The 18684-nt window shown below is 39.2% G+C and overlaps 1 protein-coding gene across 2 annotated transcripts in view; it reads right to left on the bottom strand.

The window, feature by feature from the left end:
• Positions 1-5: 5 nt before the first annotated feature.
• Positions 6-18684, bottom strand: part of src (v-src avian sarcoma (Schmidt-Ruppin A-2) viral oncogene homolog) — a 57379-nt gene continuing 38700 nt past the window's right edge. The window contains exons 4-13 of one of the 2 annotated variants that reach the window (XM_034696337.1): positions 14962-14979; positions 12458-12556; positions 10015-10118; positions 6079-6228; positions 5799-5954; positions 4872-5051; positions 4514-4590; positions 4273-4426; positions 2777-2908; positions 1156-2617 (exon numbers count right to left, since the gene is read on the bottom strand). In XM_034696337.1, the coding sequence (XP_034552228.1) occupies positions 2409-2617; positions 2777-2908; positions 4273-4426; positions 4514-4590; positions 4872-5051; positions 5799-5954; positions 6079-6228; positions 10015-10118; positions 12458-12556; positions 14962-14979 (1279 nt within the window). In that variant the 3' untranslated portion in view covers positions 1156-2408. Of the gene's footprint in view, positions 2618-2776; positions 2909-4272; positions 4427-4513; positions 4591-4871; positions 5052-5798; positions 5955-6078; positions 6229-10014; positions 10119-12457; positions 12557-14961; positions 14980-18684 lie in introns of both variants that reach the window. The other variant, XM_034696338.1, reaches the window with a different exon arrangement.

The raw sequence follows: 18684 nt of genomic DNA, 5'->3' as shown, positions 1-18684 counted from the left end.
ACGGATGGCAATATACAAATTTTATTCAAATGTACTTTCAAATTTGAACAATATTCAGTAGGATTTTACAAAGAGCAGTTTATATGAAAACTCCCATTGAATACAGTAGAAAAGAGAATATATGCTGTATGAATATCACAGATTTTTAAAAAATATCTGCATAGCCAGAGAGAAGACCCACAGTAACCCCACAGGAAGCATCCTCCGCTTTACAAGCAGGGCTGCTCACACACACTTTGACCTTTTCGTGCACTTTTTCCATCTTTTCGCTCAGTGAGACGGGGTCAGGAGGAGAGGGGACGATGCAAACAGCGTGACTACACACACACAGGTCAGTGCAGTGCATGCATTGCAGTGCATCCACAGAATCCATTCATTGCACTCACACCATCCTCTGCAATGGAGTCACTGAATCATAGTCAGTCATGCTTTATGAAATCAAAGCTGATGGCAAAGATGACGCACACACATTCACACACACACACACCATAGTGATCAGGTGAATGATAATTGATTTCCTGCTCATTTCCAGCCTCTGAAGCAGCATTGAAATGATGTGAAGGTGAACCGATGTAAACATTTGTGGTTGTGATTGTTTTATGGCGAGGAGTGACGCTGGTGGATGATCAGAATCTAGCATGACATAAAACTGGCTCCAAAAATATGTGAGTCACAGGATGCGGAGCAGCTCTGTCAGTCAAATTGAAAAATGTACAACCAAGAATAGTTTCACAGAAATACGTGCACGAAAACAAAATGTAAAAATTGTCTAATATATATATTTATATTATTGTCGTTGGATGTTATTTAACCCATTAAAGTACCATAGAGGTTAAAGTTTGCATGATGATGGTGAAAGAAAAATAAACAACTGGGGTTAATTTAAAGGAATAAATTATAAAGATGATATATACACAAAAATATAAGCATTGAGATTATTTACAATTAAGTTTCAAGATGCCAATTAGTTTTCCACACATGCAGGTTCATGGGAAGGCTTTCTGGTCTGCCCCCTACTGGTCTGAGGAAGGCATAGCCATAACCATCATTTGTGATCTTCAGTGAGAACAGAAATATTTCCAGTGTCTGATGACAGATTGTGCCCTGAACTAATGAAAATAAAAATCTTTAAAGAAATAAAAAGGACACAAAAAAGGAGATTCACCTGATTTTAATTTGAATCCTTGAAAACAAATCAGCATCTTGAAACCTCGCTGGTGATCCGGTTGGTTCTGTACACAGGTGCAGGATCTCAAAAAACAGTGAAATGATCCTTTTTTGAGAAGAAGAAGAAGAAGAAGAAGAAGAAGAAGAAGAAGAGCCTCTGCTTACAAAACTCTTTGTAAGAAAAGTTCAGAGTATTAAAATACACTTTTACAGCAGTAGAAGAAGAGAGTACAAAAGAGATTCTCATTGGCACTAAAGTCCTTGCAGCAGTAGTCGTCTCCATCCTGAGATGACGTGTAGTGATCAGTAGCCGTTTTCGTTTGTAAGAAAAGTCACGTTTAGAAAATAGAGAGACAGACTCTCTGCCTCCTCTTCTTTGTGTCGAGCTGTATGTTGGTCACAGCGATAAAACTATTAATCCAATGGGGTGTTCAAGACTCACTCTGATGTTAGTCTCATACAAAAATCTCACAGCAGTCGGGATGGCGGACTTAAAGGTGCACAGGGAAAGCGTGGTTATAAAAAGGAAACGTTTGACTGCACATAATCCAGTTAATCCAGGTCTAACTGCAGAACAAAACAAAAGAAAAGATGATCCTGGGAAATTATCTTACGTCCCAAAGAGTCTCAAGTGGCAAAAAATGGAAGACAGACTGAGCATTTATGTATCCCAAAGAGCACAGAGGAGAAAAAAGCCATCCTGAAGTGGGAAAATAACTCTAACATTTACTTTCTGGACTCACAAGTTTGACCGTCTTTTATGTCACAGCCTCATTTTTCTTGCAGCTCTGAAGCTGGCAGACTACAAGATGCAGGACGGTGAATAAGCACAGGAGGAGTGCATGGTGAATGTATATAATTAGGGCGCCTGATTAACACAAGGAAGGTAGAAAAACCTGTCTGGATGTGCAGGGAGTTGATTTGACAAACATAATAGCACAGTACTTGATGATATACTCAAAATAATATCACATCGATCCGTTTTAAAGTCCCTCAGAGGAGAGCACGACTTTGGAAAGTGGCAGGAATTGAGAGTTACTGATTGGTTTGAAGTCCCGCTGACACTCCTAAATGTCACAGAGTTATTGATTGTACCCAGAATGCAGTCAGCTTTCTGCCCCGTCATACTGTACACACAAACCCTCACACACATACTCGTCCATGCACTCTCTCAAGTAGATGCACATGCTCAGTTTTGCACATGCATTGACGCATGCATGTTTTCCACAGTTGAGCCGGAGTTACAGGTTCTCTCCGGGCTGGTACTGAGGCTCAGTGGAGGTGAAGTAATCCTCCAGGAAGCCCTGCAGGTACTCGAAGGTGGGCCTCTCCTCGGGCTCTTTCCTCCAGCAGGTCAGCATCAGGTCGTGCAGGGATTCAGGGCACTCTGCTGGGCACGGCATCCTGTAGCCACGCTCCACCTGGTCCAACACTTCCCTGTTTACCATACCTGAGACAGCACAGACATGATGTCAGCACTCACTATTTATATCATGTTTGCTCATGAGTCACAAACTCCAGACTCACCTGACATCAGTTATCTAAGTGGAGGAGTTAAGTGCCCAATCTTAAACATGCAGGCTCATATTTGTTAAGAAACCTTCCTCACCTGGATAAGGTACTCGGCCTTTAGTGGCCAGCTCAGTCAGCAAGACCCCGAATGACCAGACATCGGATTTAATAGTGAAGCGTCCGTACAGAGCGGCCTCAGGAGCCGTCCACTTGATGGGAAACTTGGCTCCTGCAAGAGGAAACATTTATCAGCAATCTAAAATTAGACCATTGCAGCACACAGAGCGAAATAAAAAGCACATCACATCAGCTGCATGATTCATACTGTTCCTCAGGCGAACACCTTTTAACTGCAGGTACTACAAGAGAGGCTCTGAGATAACTGATTATGATACAAAGAAGAGGAAGATAAAGAAAGGGATGCTTGACTCTGCTGCAGGAAATTATTTCTGATATTTTCACTCGATTTATTCCTTCAAACCACTGAATGCTTTTATTATTAACCTCCTGAAAACTCATTTTAAAAGCTAGAACTGTGACTCAGCCAACATCGAGTATCATTCAAAGGGGGATAGAGTTCAATCTGTCGCCGCCCCCACCCTCTGGAACACCTATACAGAACTGCTCTTAACATATGATTGCTTTTAAATGTACTTTATTCTTTTCATTCATGTTTTTATTATTCTGTTGTTTTATATAATGTTTTTATCTTCTGTGGAGAGTCTTTGAGTTTTCAGAAAAGCACTTAATAAATAAAATGTATTACTATTATTATATTTTTTTATTATTATTATTATTATTACTATTATAAAGATACCTCAGCAAGTTAGAGGAAAATATGTAATAATAATAATAATAATAATAATAATAATCTTTATTATATAGCACTTTTCAAAACTGGCTTACAAAGTGCTTTACAAATAAGAAAGAAACTAAAAGACAATAAAAGAGAAATTTGAGAAAGATAAATAAAATAATTTTTTTTTGAATAATAATAATAATAATAAAAAAAAAAAGATAAAAGATTAAAATAATCAAAAATCAGAAATAGAAAACAAAATAGAAAACTTTAAAAAATTAAAATAAAATTAGAAAATTATAAAATAATTCCAGTGATACTGCCTAAAAAAAATAAAAATAAAAACCTCTGCTTTAAAACACGCTCAAGATACAAGGTATCTATAAGCCTCGGTCTAACAAATCACTCAATAATTAATGAATCTGCTCGTTAACGGTCTAATCTTCTAATCTATAAAGTGTCGAACACTGTTAAAGAAAAAGAAGAAGAAGCAGCTTCCATCACCAATCCCCCTGGGTCCAAATTAGCATCTTTAAATAGGTTATTTCTGTCCAGCAAACAGTCCAGAGAAGCAAAGACACGCAATTAACTCAGATAAATGACAAGAAAAACAGCAGATCCTCACATTAAAGAAGCTGGAGCGAGGAAATGTTTGTCTCATTTGCTTAAAAGATGAATTTATTTTTAGAAATGGTGATTCATTTCTTTCTATTTCATTATAAAAGGTTACAAGCTGCATAGGTGGCCAATCATGGTGCAAAGAAAGCAGACAGCAGCGAGTCCTGTGCTCTCACCTTGTCTGGCGGTGTACTCGTTATCCTCGATGAGACGAGCCAGACCGAAATCTGCCACTTTGCAAACCAGGTTATCTCCCACCAGGATGTTAGCAGCCCTGAGGTCTCTGTGCACGTAGTTCATCCTCTCCACGTACGCCATCCCTGAAGCAATCTGAGACAGGAAGGAGATTAATGATCGACTGCAAAGACAGAAACACCTGAGGTCATTTTGGATTGTAAAACATATATATGTGCTGACCTGCGAGGCCATGTCCACCAGCTGAGGGAGGCGGAGCATCTTCCCCATGTCACCTTTTAGGAAGTCCAGCAAGCTACCTGTTAGCAGGAACACACACTGCAGGTTAGCATGATAATGTTTGGGACATTGAGCATTCATTTCTTGGTTTTCTAACACATGTAACCTTATATTTTTGACTATATGAGAAAATTTGGGTTACATAGTACATGTTGTTACAAGACATCATTGCATTTTAAGTATCTTTGCTTTGAAGGCAGTGAATGCATCATATATTCACTGTGAAGAAGCTACATGTACTCTGGCACAGTTTGAATTAAGATGCATTGTATTCATCAGTGTGAAAAGGGTCCACGCTGACCTTGTCCCATGTACTCTGTGACGATGTAGATCGGCTCCTCGGACACCACAGCGTAAAGCTGAACCAGCTTCTCGTGTCTGAGTTTCTTCATGACCTGAGCCTCCTGGAGGAAGGCTTCAGGGGACATGGTGCCGGGCTTCAGGGTCTTTATCGCCACTCGTGTTGTACCGTTCCATGTTCCTGGTAAAAGATTTTAAAATGGAGCGATTAGAAAATGCTTATTATGACAAATGCCTGCACAAGTGATTTCTGGATGGTGTTACCAATATCTGAAAATTGCTTTGGGTTACATTCACCATTTAAAGCTCCTGTGAGAAACTTTTGGCTCCTGTTGGTTATGCCTCTGTATGTGGGGCGCTTAGACCGCTAGGCTACCAGTGACCCTACACATGTATTTCAAGCGCCTGTCACTCATGTTTTCTTCTTCTTTTGCTATTTAATGAAGTTAGCAATATGGCTGCCGCAGCCGATTGGTCTCAAAACAGCTCTTTAGAAACAGATGGGTGACGTCACGGATACTACGTCCATATTTTTTTACAGTCTATGTGCAGCATCCGGCAAAAATAGAAGTCTTGCGTATCTGATCTGGTGGGCTTCGACCTGCCGGATCAGAGACGGAGCCGCCCGGAACGCAACAGAGTGGATCCAGTGGAAGTTTGGACACATTGACTAGAATAGAATCAGATCTGGTGCTGTGACGGATCGGACACGGACAGGACACGGATCTGGTGGAATTAGATCGTTAGACTATATCTCCTTTCTGCACTTTGGTCTTGCCTTAGTTTGTTATTTTGTCCTGTTTGTGTGCCTTCAGGTCCCTTCACAGGGAGAGTGAGATCATATTGACTACATGCCGGAGTACTTAGTGTTGTCATTGTGTTTGGATTACAGTTTCAGGGTTCGTTCCAGAAACAGATCACAGCTTACCCATCCAGACCTCTCCAAAGCAGCCCTGTCCAAGTTTGAGGTCCAGACGGAGGGACTCTCTCGGGATCTCCCAGGCATCCTTGGCTAAGCCCTGAGTCTGAGGCTTCAGTACGGGACAGATGTCTGATAGACTGTGACAGAGGCCATCTGCGTGCTCTGAGGGACACAGGAGGACACGGAGAATGCGGTCAAATGAGTCCAGCTCCACAGAATAATAATGTGTGCTTACATGAGACAAAGGGGAACTTGAGTTGCATGAGAAACATGATGTTGAACTCACTGCGATAGTGGTTGACGAGCTGCTGCAGGCTGCTGAACTGTGTGCGCGATGTGATGTAAAACCCTCCGCTGTCCAGCTTCCTGATCTTGTAGTGCTTCACATTCAGCCCTTTGGTGTTGTCGTAGTCCAGCACAGACAGACAGTAGGCACCTGGGATGAAGAATAAATGAATATGCATGATATATAGGAAGGCACAAGTGTACTACTGAACAAACAAGCTCTGATCTTACAGTCTAAATGAGGCAATCTTTAAACTTGGCATTGTCAGATCTACACATGAAGCTCTAATGACTTATTTACTATGTTGTGTTTCATGTTTTATTCCCCTTCATATATGTTGTTGATGTACTTTGATGTTTTTTTGTATCTCTTTGCAACCCTACCCTAAAAGAGAGAGAATGTTATTTCAGTGACAATGTGTTTCTTTCACCACCAGAGGGCGACGTCACTCAGCAGTAAAAATCAGAGTGAATCACAGAGCGGCCCAAGGCGATGCCTCCCCCTTCTCCAAATGTTTGAGCTGATACTGCCCGTGGCTGTACCGTCCTCAGCTCCACACTGACCTAATTCTGTCGAGCTCACCCACCCGGTACCTCTCCTTCTCTCCTCCTCACTCATCGACTCACTCTCTGCCCCTCCCTTCCTACCTTGTCCCTCTTTCTTATTCTAGTCAGAGCTGCAAACACATCCGATCACAGGAAGCAACCCGAGTCCTGCACTGTACATGCGTACACAAATCACACACACGTACACACACACATAGATAGATAGCTGAATCCGTAGAGACTGCAGGAGTCTCTGAGCAGCTGACTATCAGAACTATCTCCAGACTCCAGAGTCCCACAGGCGCCACATCCAACCTTTCCCCATCTGCCTGATTCGTCTCTCCTCTGTACCCAGGATGCACGGCTGACACGGCGCAGCAGGGCGCTCTGTGAGCAGTGGGGTGCCATGTCTGACTGCTGGGGAGAATTCACTTTCTTCTTCTCTGCGTTTTAGTAAGATATCATAACATTCAAACTGAGCATCAGGAAGAGATTTTAATCATCTTACATGTTAATGAAAAATGAGTGTGAAGAAATGCTCAGAAACAGAACGTCAGCTGAAAAGAATTTCTGATAATCAATGTCAGGAAAAGTTACAGCACATCTCTTCAGTGTAAGCTTGTTGATGAACAGCAAACTGAATAATTAGGACAACCTCCCCCCGGTCCTAAAACTTCTCTTCTTTACAGACTTTATTTTCCAGAGAACGTGTTACTAAATAAAAACTTTGATCTGAATCATAACCTCGAGAAACCTCTGGGCTGTTGTTCAAGGATGCCAAAAAGTCTGCTTAAAAATCTTTAAACACAGCTCTACTGTTCAACAGTGCAGCTTTTTGTTTCAGGTGAAATATTGTAAGTTTCAGTAAAATATTACATAAAAGAGGAATTATCAGAAAAACAACCTTTTTTCATTTGCAGGGATTCAAACATTGCAAAACTAAAACCCTTTTTACAGCCCACATAGGATCTCTGGCCGACAACTGCATGGTCGATCATTACAGACTCATTTTGTTGTTTATGTCAATATGGGAACATGTTTTTTCCACTCTAATTGCAGCGAACCTCAGTTCTCTTCTGTGCTGGAGTTAGTTTTGTGTTTCACAGGGAACAATAAGAACACTTAGATCACAAAAGATCACAGACTTAAATCTGTGTGACATTTTCAAACTAAAATATAAAATGTTCTTTAACACGCTTGGTGAAAACATTTCCTGAGAAATTCTGAGAAAAGCCAAAAGAAAGACACATTTCATCAACGTCACAAGTTGCAAAATAAACAAATAAATGTTTAATCTGTCTATGTCTGCATTTATGTAATGTGTCTGTATTTAATGTAATCTGTGTTGCCTTTTATTCTATTATTGTGAAGCACTTTGCAAGCTCTGCTCTAGAAAGGAGCTATATAAATAAACTTTACTTATTTACTCTACAAACCATACTGCACACCACTGATTGATCTGTATCATGGTTTGTAGTCAAATACATAAAACATCTGAATCTTGCATCATATAAACTGACTTAATGCATCACTTTACCCGCCTGTAATATCTGCAGAAAGGTTCATTTTGGGGAAAGGTTGATATTTAAAGCTCCTGTGAGGACTTATCCTGTTACAGAACAGACTGAAATACATGCTGAGGTCTCTTTAGGTGCCATAAAAGCAAACAAGACCATTTACTTATTTAGTTGTGTTTACACGTTGTGATTATATGTTGTAAGATATGCTTATTTTTACTTCTTGAATTTTAATTGCTAATAACTTTTTAATAGTTGCTATTTAATATTCTCTTGTTTGCTTTATACTGTTTTGCAATGTCTACTTTGCTGCTGTAACACTTAAATCACCCCGTTGTGGGACGGATAAAGGATATCTCATCTTATCTTATGAACAGATGGATCATCTCTACCAACTGTACTGGTCAGATTATATAATGACACTCGCTTTTCAAAACTGATCTTTAGAAAAAGACTCTTTGAAGACCAAATCTAGCTTTTATGAGAAAAACAAAAATTAAATGATGAGAAAATAATGATTAAAAAATGAATTAAATAACAAAGTGGAATGTTTTTAACCCTTTTAAATTAAGTCATGTTTCCATGCCTTTAAAACTAAAATGTCACATTTAAATAAAATTAAACAGGCTTACTACTCTACATGAAGCACTCCTACCTCACTGACCTCCTCCACCATCACACTCCTTCCCGTAACCTGCGCTCCTCACATGCCAACTTCCTGTCCCCACCTCACAGAACCAAGCACCGAACCTGGGGGGACAGAGCCTTCTCAGTAGCCGCCCCCACCCTCTGGAACTCCCTCCCCTCCCCATATCCAAAACTGCACTGACCCTTCAGCTTTCAAATCTCTTTTAAAAACTCCCCTTTTTAAGTTAGCTTTTCATTTGTGATTGTACTGTTGTGTTGTTTTGTTTGATCTGTGTTATTTGTTATTTGCTTATTTTGCTTGTATTGATTTTAAAAATTGTACAGTGTCTTTGAGATTTTGAAAAGCGCTATATAAATAAAATGTATTATTATTATTTTATTTATCATGTTATTGGTATCTAAATTAAATTAAGATAAAGATTAAAACCAAAAGGATGGTGGGCATACCTTCAATCTGTTTTTCAGTCATGTACTGTCACGAGAATTTAAAGACGATCTTTTTTTGCTTGCAAACTTCGGACGTTACGCCTGGTGACACCAGATTATCGGTTTCACAGTTGTTTAACATCTCTGCAAGATATCTTGTCCCTCTTTTGTGCTACTTAGCAGTGAGTAACTTCTGGCCTCAGTTAAGAGGGGTACGCTCCTCTTACAAATAACTAATGCTGTCTACTGATGTAACAAATATAAGATGATCCCTCTCTTTCCAGATGTGTTGTAAACCTCATCTTCTATTCAGGTAAATATAGTAGTTATTTTTAGCGTCAGAAACCACAGGCGTGACTCGGCGGGAAGGCCTCAGTCAAAGTGACTGACTGCACACTATCAAAACAGCCTCTGTTTACATTTTCCATGATAAATCTCATCAAGTTGTACATTTGGGTGTTAAGATAAAGCAGAAGGTGAATTTTTATTTTCTATCAGGTGTACAGAAAACAGAAATATGAGGTAACATTTTGTCCACAGGGGGGCGCCACAATCAAAACAAAGTTCCTCACAGGAGCTTTAATCTAAAGCGTTTATCTGCACATTTTAGAAGCCTGTCAATAATATCCTTCAGATTAAGCCTCCATGACATGAAGAAGACTTGTGCTACTAAATTTTTCAACTTGATGTTTTTTTTTAATATATTTCATTTTGGACATGATACGTCACACCGTGGTCTGATAAAACCTCCTGAGTGAAAAAAGCTGAGTCAATGATGAGTCATGTTGTTGTATATTTACCTTTGGTGGTCTCACTCTCTCGCACCAGGAAAGTCCCTCTCCTGTTCTCCAAACTTAGCAGCAGCCTCTCGGAGTCACGGCGGGTGATTTTCCCAAAGTACCACCTGATGGGGTCGAGAGAGAAAAAGACACACAGGACACACAGGAGCAGGTTGATGAGGGGTGGAAGATGTGGTGTGTGGGTAGAAGAGGACGAACAAAGGAAGCCAGGGTGAGTTGCGGCGCAGGGTTTCAGTCAGAAAGTGAAACTCTTTGTATTGTCTTTGCATTCCAGTTGCAATGCATGCTCATGCATACAGTGCAACAGCTGCTTACCTGGACTCCAGAGTCAGTCTGACATGACTGGAGGAGGGGCAGGAAGCAAAAATGAGAAATAGAGTTGTTACAGAGGGTTAGTTTGAGAGAACTGAATGTTCAAGCAAGCAGGTTAGCAGAACATTTCAGAGACGCTGAAAAAAGAAGCAACTCAGAGGTTTAAAGGAAAAACTCTAAATTTAAGTGCTTTCTTTCTCAGACTTAGAAGTGGACATTGATGTCGAGCTACAGCCAACAGTTGGCGACAGAGGAAACAGCTAGCCCCACATTGTCACCCCTTAAGAGGAGTTGATTTTGGGGAGTTACATTCAAACTATTTGTTGTACGTCTTTGTGACTGGGAGGAGACTTAACGTCAGCGTGAACCGACTCAAACCCAAGAAAGCTTCTATTCCTGGCAAGGCTTGCAAAGGGGTGGAAAATTTCCAGTAAATTTCCATGGGAAGTTAAGCTGTGGAATTTTGGAAATATTCCAAATTGGAAACTTTCTATGGGAATTATGGGAATTTGTGGGAATAACTGGGAATTGAGGGTAATTTAATGGAAAGGTATCATATCCAAGCATAAATAGTTGTTTTGTTATAAGCAGACATCCAAAATAATCCAATTAAAACAGATTTATTTGTAAGTAGAACTTTATCAAGTGTTAAATATTTTATTGAAGAATCAATTCTTTCATTGAAGAACAAAAACATGAAAGTTGAGTTAAATATTACTCATCCCCCCGACCCAACCCATTCCAAAATTAACAAAAATGCATCCCAACAAAGTCCTATTCAAAATGTTAAATGTAAAGAGCCCCTCTCCCTCAAAAAAAAAAAATTCCATTCAACATGCAAATAAAAAAGCATCTTCCCTCAAGCTTCTCAAGCCTCTGCAGGATTCTAGAAATCCTCTGTGCATGTGATGGAGGAATGCACAGTGCATGTAGGGTGTGTGGTCTCAATAGCCCTGCAGTAAGCAGTGTGCTATGTGCATGTGATTGAGGACTAGCAGAGATATTCAACTGCACTTGCATGAAATCTGGTTGTTTTAGTCAGGATTATGCTAAAATATATTTTCTCCAACTATATTTAAGTTCCCTATTAAGAGCCAACCTTCAATTTTTGGTAAATTCCTGGTTTATTCCCATGGAAAGTTTCCAACTTTGAAAATTCCCAGAAGTATGCAACCCTATTCCTGGCCAAGAAATAGTCCCACATTTAAACCTCCCATAAAAGCACGATCAAATTTACACAAAGGGGTTTGTAAGAGATGAATACACATAATAAAACATGTTAATCACTTAGCTTTAGATGCTTAGGTGAGCAGATTTTTTAACCTTTGAGCAGAAGCTAGGCTAGATGTTTCCTCTTGTCTCCAGGCTAAGTTAAGCCAAGCTAAGCTAACTGATTGTTGCCTATATAGGCTGTACGAGAGAATTGGATGTTGCGTCCGGGTCTAAAGGGTGACAACAAAGAGTCAGCGCCTTAAACCTGCTATATTACTAATGACCAGCAGGGGGCGATCACGTCTAACTGTACAGACATCTATGAGAAAATGAAATAGCTATTTTTTTCTGAAGTCACATTCAGTTTATGATCTTAAAGGTGACATATCATGCAAAATGGACTTTTTAATGGTTCTCTACCTGAAATATGTGTCCCTGTCTACAACCCCCCCGAGAATGAAAAAAATCCATTCTGCCCCTGTTCTGATTTCTCCACCTTTCTGTAAATGTGTGCTGAAACGAGCCGTTTCAGACTTCCGTGTTTTTGTTACGTAACAACAATATCCGGTCTGTCACGGAGTCAGAGCTCGGAGCTTGTTCAGCCCATAGACTGTATAAAATACAACTCAACCCCTCCTCCATTTTTCATTCCCTGCACACATGTGTGCTAACAAGGAGCTTAGGAGGGAGGCATGCTAGTTGTAGGCTGTCTTAATAATTGATTTTCTCTTTTAAATCTCAGCAAGAAAGCAAGTAAGCATCAAACTGTTCCTTTGAACGTTCATTTCAAATTCAGATTGAGATAAGAATCAAAGAAATTCAAAAGACTGCAACATTAGCGTGTAATTTCTTCACATGCTTGATGAAAGAAAGATACGAGAGACAAGAAGAAGAAGAAGAAAAAAAGAAAAGGGTTTACTCTTCTGCCTGGATGGAGTCGGATGGAGCCACGTAATTGCTGGGGATGTAACCGCTCTCTCCGGTGGTCAGGGAGCGCGCCAGCCACCAGTCCCCCTCTCTGCACAGATGAAACGATAACACAGCGTCAGATAGAGGAGCATCACACATCCAAAACACAAACAACACCGTGTCTCTGACTTCAAGGGCGGCTGTTTATCAAGTGTCTCAGGGTGTGAATACATTCATGCTGAACTTTTAGCATTATTTTCACTTTGTGATTTTTTTTGTAATTGAACTTTTGGCTCCTGGAGAAACTTGATAATGACAGCCAGGGTATCTAGGATTAAAAATAGACGTGGGAGTGTAGTTGTAAACAAGCATGCGTTGGTGTGGGTGTACTACGAAGCAAGATTAAGGGGTTAGGGAGGTATGTTCAGCATAAAGCAAGAGCTTCAGTGTCACAAGCTGGCTTTAGATCTTCATGGTAACTTTAAATAATCACCTGACTTGCTCTAGAGGAGGTTTTGTTCTGTGTTAAAATTTCCTACTAGCACTCTTATTTTGCTAATTCATCTCATGATAAAATTCTTTTAGAATTTGCAGGTTGCAAAGTGACTCATTTCTAAGTGATTTGAACAGAAATTTGAAGTCAGACTAACATATTAGTCTAAAAGTTAAGAAAACACTATTTATTTGACACTGCTAAACGGGGCGCTGTTGGCCTAGCGGTCTAAGCACGCACCCCACAGAGTCAATAGCCCTCGTCACAGAGGTCGTAGGTTTGATTCCAGCCTCGACCATTCACTGCATGTCTTCCCCCACTCTCTACTCCCCACGTTTCCTGTCTCTCTTCAGCTGTCCTATACTTTAAAGGCAAAAATGCCCCCAAAAATATATATAGAAACACTGCTAAACAAGGGATAACAGAGTCTTATTGGTTTACCGAGTGTGGCCAACATTAGCCTCCTTGCAGGTTACCGTCCACTGCTGGTACACATTGCCCAGGCGAAGTGCTTTGGCCTATATCTTTGACCAAACATAGCCTACAAACCACTTTATCTACACTTCCTACACCAAAATACTGCCAAAACTAGCCGTGCTATGAGATGTCATCTGTCATCTGGTTTTGTTTACATCGCCATTAACCAAGGCCACAGCTCCATCTAGTGGGGAGTGGCTGCGTCTTAGACAACTTAGACGCAACATATAACTGGCATTTCATGTCTGCAAAATTAAAAACAATAATAATAATACGTTTCATTTGTTATTCTGGTGCCAACTAGTGGGGGTGATGAAGTTCAATCATTGAGGCAGCAATACAAGCAAACCCCTAGCAGCTAGCCAAAAACGGCAAGATATTAATACATCTAATATTATAAGATAATGTGAAATAGAGGATTTGTTTGCAGTTAATGAGTATATGTGGAAATGAACTTTTTTACGTTTAAAAAAGGGGGTTATACAAGAAACTACTGTATCCATCTTACCTCTGAATCGCACTGTTTTCTCATACTGTATATGTTTTTTAATAACCTGGTGCAACATTATCTGTGCAATAACTTACATCACTATCTATTCATCAGATAGAAGTTTACATAGTGTGTATATATCTGTAATATTTGTCATATTTTATTTTATTCTATTTTATTTTATTCTACTTTATTGTATTCTATTTTACCTTTATCATTGCTATTATAATTGTTATTATATTTTTAACTCTGTAAGTACATTGTTGTATTCTCCTGTCCTGTGTTGTAAGCTGCTGTAACAAAATAATTTCCCCCAATGGGGATCAATAATCTTATCTTGTCTTATCTTATCTTATATGTGCAGTATTCATGTCAGAGCATAAACTAAATGCTTACAAATGAATTTAATACTATTTTTTTGTATAGAGAGATTTCATTTTAGCTAAATATCTACCATTATCTGCTGCACTGTTAAGTTTGGCATCATCAAAACCATACTAAGGATTGGGAGCACCCTATTAATCAATTAAGACCTAAATATGTGTCAAATTGCACTTTAAACCCACTTCTAATTAACATGCAAACCTAGAAGGATTAGGATTGAACCCTAGGACCCTGGATTAACACCTTCACAACAAGCATTTTCTCTTTAAATGTTTCAGGTTTTGTCGAGCCTGTAAACTCAAAGAAGGCCTGAAGAAGTCAATCTTGCCTCGTAGCACACCTGTCGGGGAGAGATGGTGCTTATCTGCTACACTTTATCAGGGAGTGACCGACAGCTTTGCAGCACTAGATCCACTCAGAGCATCTGGAGTTAAATTATAGTTTGTTCACATTAACAGCCTCAAGGTGTCCTGGATTGATCATAGTGCTGCAAGGCTTCACACCAGCTTCCTCTGACTACTGTACTCAGTGTTTACGGGGCATGAGGGGCAGAGTTATGCGGAATGTGCCTTTAAAGGGAGGGGTAAACACAGTGCAAGATGAATGCATATGCTTCAGGTGACACAAACACAGGTAGACACAAAGTAAAGTCCAGATGAGCTTCACAAACCTGCAGTTCACCTTCCTCCTGAAAAAACAATGTGATGGTTTGTGATGGGAGAAATGGGAAAGAGAGATGGAAAGGAAAGAGAGGTGTTAAAGAAGAGCAGAGTTACAAGCAAAAGAAGAACAGCAGAGACACCGAACAGATTCAAAACTCGACCAATGAGAGTGCTGAGAATCTTAAACATGTGAACTGCTGCAGGACTTTGAGATAAAGGAAGTAAAGTAGACAAAACATGCGGCACAGTCATGAAACAGCCAATCAGGTCACTGTGTGAACTAAATGGACCAATCAGAGAGCTAGGACGAGCCTCGCTGACACCTTAATCGACTGTGAGTAACCAGTAATAATCTTTGAGGTGGTTAATGGACTCTCCGTGTACTTGACCCAATAATGATGCAGGTCTTTGGCTTAGGGGGCCAGATGCATGATAATCCACTATTGTCCTCAGCTCCTGCCTTCTAGGTCAGCAGTTTGTGAGTGAGCAGGCAGCACTGGGGGTGTAGCACTACAGTACATGGTTCACTGCCCCTCTATTGATTCATGCCCGGTTTTTAAAAAAACAAGCATGACCCCCCCCCTTCAGTTTAAACAGGTTAGCTTTTCACTGAGTAACTAGGTCTCCAAAACTGTGCCAAATGTTCTGGAGTTGGCTGTAAAGACAATCATTGTCGCTCCTGAGGTGGACCGAGCAGCGAGACGTGATCAGTCTTTTGTGAATGAAGCAAATAAAATTGTGCAGAAATGTGTCATTGCTCTGCCGAGGGAAGCCCGTTTCTATGGTTACAGGAGGTTTCGGAGAGGCGACGAGTGACATGCATTTAAGGTTGCAAAGCAGCCAGACAACCGGGGAGTAACTCTGCAGTTATTATTCATCACATACACGGTGACTGTGTCTGAGGGAAAAGGACAAATACTGAGAAAAGATGCATAAATGTCAAAAGATTCAAATTCAAGGGAAGTCGTGACAAGAATCAGGAGTGTGTGGTTTTCTTTGTGCATTTAGGAAGTGTTTAAAACTAATCTGTGTGACAAAAAGTGTTCATCAGAAGTTTGAAACTCCTGCTGTTTAATGTGGTACTTTTATTTGGAGTCTTCCCTCATCTCAAATGTTCAAAACTTTCAACTAAAAGGCGTTTTTTGACCAGAGGTACTACGTGCGTTTCGACCTGTGGACCCAGGATCTAAATTTAGTTCAGGGATAGATAATCTCCTCCCTAAAAAGGCCCTGCTAAGGGGGTAGGACTTTTCAAAGGTCCAGGGGCTTTCGAGGGGCAGGGCCTGCAATGCTGAACGTGTCTGATTGGTAGGTTAACCACAGTGTTTTTATTCTGCCCTCCATCCACAATAACATCACACACATCTGTGATTCTCTTGATTTCTCTTTCTTTCATTAGTTTTTATTTGTTCTATCTTTTTTGTATGTGTGTGTACTTTTCAAAAGAAGAAGCTGTGATTCTCTTGATTTAGCAGCTCCGGGTCAACTTTTTTGTCAATTTTTTTTTGTCAATTTTTTTTTTTTTTATTTCTTGGTCAAATGTATTAAAAAAAAAAAATATTTCAAAACTTTTTTCAAAACTTTTTTTTTTTTTAAATGTTGAAAAAAAATAATAATTTTTTTTGTAACAGTTTTATTTTTTTTCATTTTTTTTTTCATTTTTTTTTTCAAATTTTTCCAAAAACCATTCCCAGTCATTGTTTGTTCATCTGTGATTCACTTGATTTCTCTTTCTTTCATTGGTTTTTATTTGTTCTATCTTTTTTGTATGTGTGTGTACTTTTCAAAAGAAGAAGCTGTGATTCTCTTGATTCAGCAGCTTGTAACAGTAGTCTTCTCTCAGCCCACCGTGAATTCGCCTCTCCCGGTGTTCCGGTTTTAAAAGTGACCCTGTAAACTGGAGACCTTCAGCTGAACGTGTCAGTGTTTGTGGAGTTTACACAGCTGTTGAAACACAGAGGGAGTTCCTGGGAATGCAAACTAGTTTAGTTTTTATTAAGATTTCAAAATATCCTCATCAGATATTTAATGATCGTCTAAAGACGTTTATGAGGGATGCATCCGGCTGAGAGTCTTAAGTTAACAGGGTCGCGGTTTAAACCAAAACACCGGCCGATCTCTGCCACGGCTTTTTGAGTTCAAAAGGATTTTAAAGCCGTGTTGAAACGTCTTTGCTACTCGCGCTTATCTCCTCTCACGTGTTGATTCATTCATTGCTTTTTCCATGTTTTTAACCGCAGGTGCAAAATTTTCACTTTTTTCATGTTTTTCTAATTTTGGAGCACAATTTCAAATTTCAGGAAAATGTATTTTTTCGACAGGCTCCGGGTCAACTTTTTTGTAAATTTTTTTTTGTCAATTTTCTTTTTTTTTGGTCAAATTTATTTAAAAAAAAAAATTTCAAAACTTTTTTCAAAACTTTTTTTTTTTTTTAAATGTTCAAAAAAAAAAAAATTTCAAATTTTTTTTTTTCAAATTTTTTTCTAACAGTTTTATTTTTTTTCAAAAATGTTTTCATTTTTTTTTTCAATTTTTTCCAAAAACCATTCCCAGTCATTGTTTTTTTCATCTGTGATTCACTTGATTTCTCTTTCTTTCATTAGTTTTTATTTGTTTCAAAAAAAATTTCAAAACTTTTTTCAAAACTTTTTTTTTTTTTTTTAAATGTTCAAAAAAAAAAATTCAAAATTTTTTTTTTCCAATTTTTTTTTTCTATTTTTTTTTTAAACAGTTTTATTTTTTTTCAAATTTTTTTCAATTTTTTTTTCAAAAATGTGATGTGAGCCCTGGTGTACTGATAATGTAAATATGCACAAAGTTGAACTCTTTAGCCCTCAAAGAGCAGTGAAGCATTCACACACTGGGATAAACATTAAGTCTTGTTGATAGTCATTTAGCTCTTTTAGCTAGCAAAGCCCTGGTTGTAGAGTTTCTGTGTCTGAAACAATATTTAAACAGAAAACGTACGTCTGTTTGATAATCATGTATCAGGACAAAACATTAAGTCATTAACTCCTCCTCTTTGATAACTCTCTTCTCACTGCCAAACTTTACCCCCAGAGCTCCAAACAGAGACACTTTAAGGTGACTGATGAATCAAACTCTGCTTTTATCATAGAAAATCTGAAACTCTGAATACAGAATTTACCAATCTCATTGCTGATAATCTCATTTTACTATGTGGGTCATGAAGAGGCATCAGTGTGAGAGTGAGACTATTTCAACCTCAGTTAAAAACTCCTCAGTGTGCCTTTAGAGAGAATCAAGATTCAAGATCTTTATCAGATGCTCAGACAGATGGGCGGCAAAATGCGATGACTGTACCACAGAGACGTGCATTTAAACACTTCAACAGATGCTTAAAAAGGGAGGATGTAAAAATAGAAAAATAAAAGATTCAAAGAGATATGATAGAAAGGAAAAATAGCCAAGCTTAAACTCCAGTTTTTCCTTTCCGTTTGGAATCTGTTACCCTCTTTTTTCATGTCTAACATGAGTCTGGTCCTGCTGGAGGTTTCTGCCTGTTAAAAAGAAGTTTTTCCTCACCACTGTAACTAGCTAAATACTGCGATGTGCAATGCTCATGATGGATTAAGGTGGGGTCAGACTGAGTCTCACCCTGTCTTGGAGTTGGGTCTCTGTTTATAATTTGACATAGAGTGGTCTAGACCTCCTATGTTTGTAAAAGCGTCCTGAGATAACGTTTGTTGTGATTTGGCGCTATACAAATA

Source organism: Notolabrus celidotus, chromosome 11, assembly GCF_009762535.1.
Source record: "Notolabrus celidotus isolate fNotCel1 chromosome 11, fNotCel1.pri, whole genome shotgun sequence".
Classification (NCBI taxonomy): Eukaryota; Metazoa; Chordata; class Actinopteri; order Labriformes; family Labridae; genus Notolabrus; species Notolabrus celidotus.
Note: the sequence above shows the minus strand (reverse complement) of the source record. Positions and strands in the feature narration are given on the sequence as shown.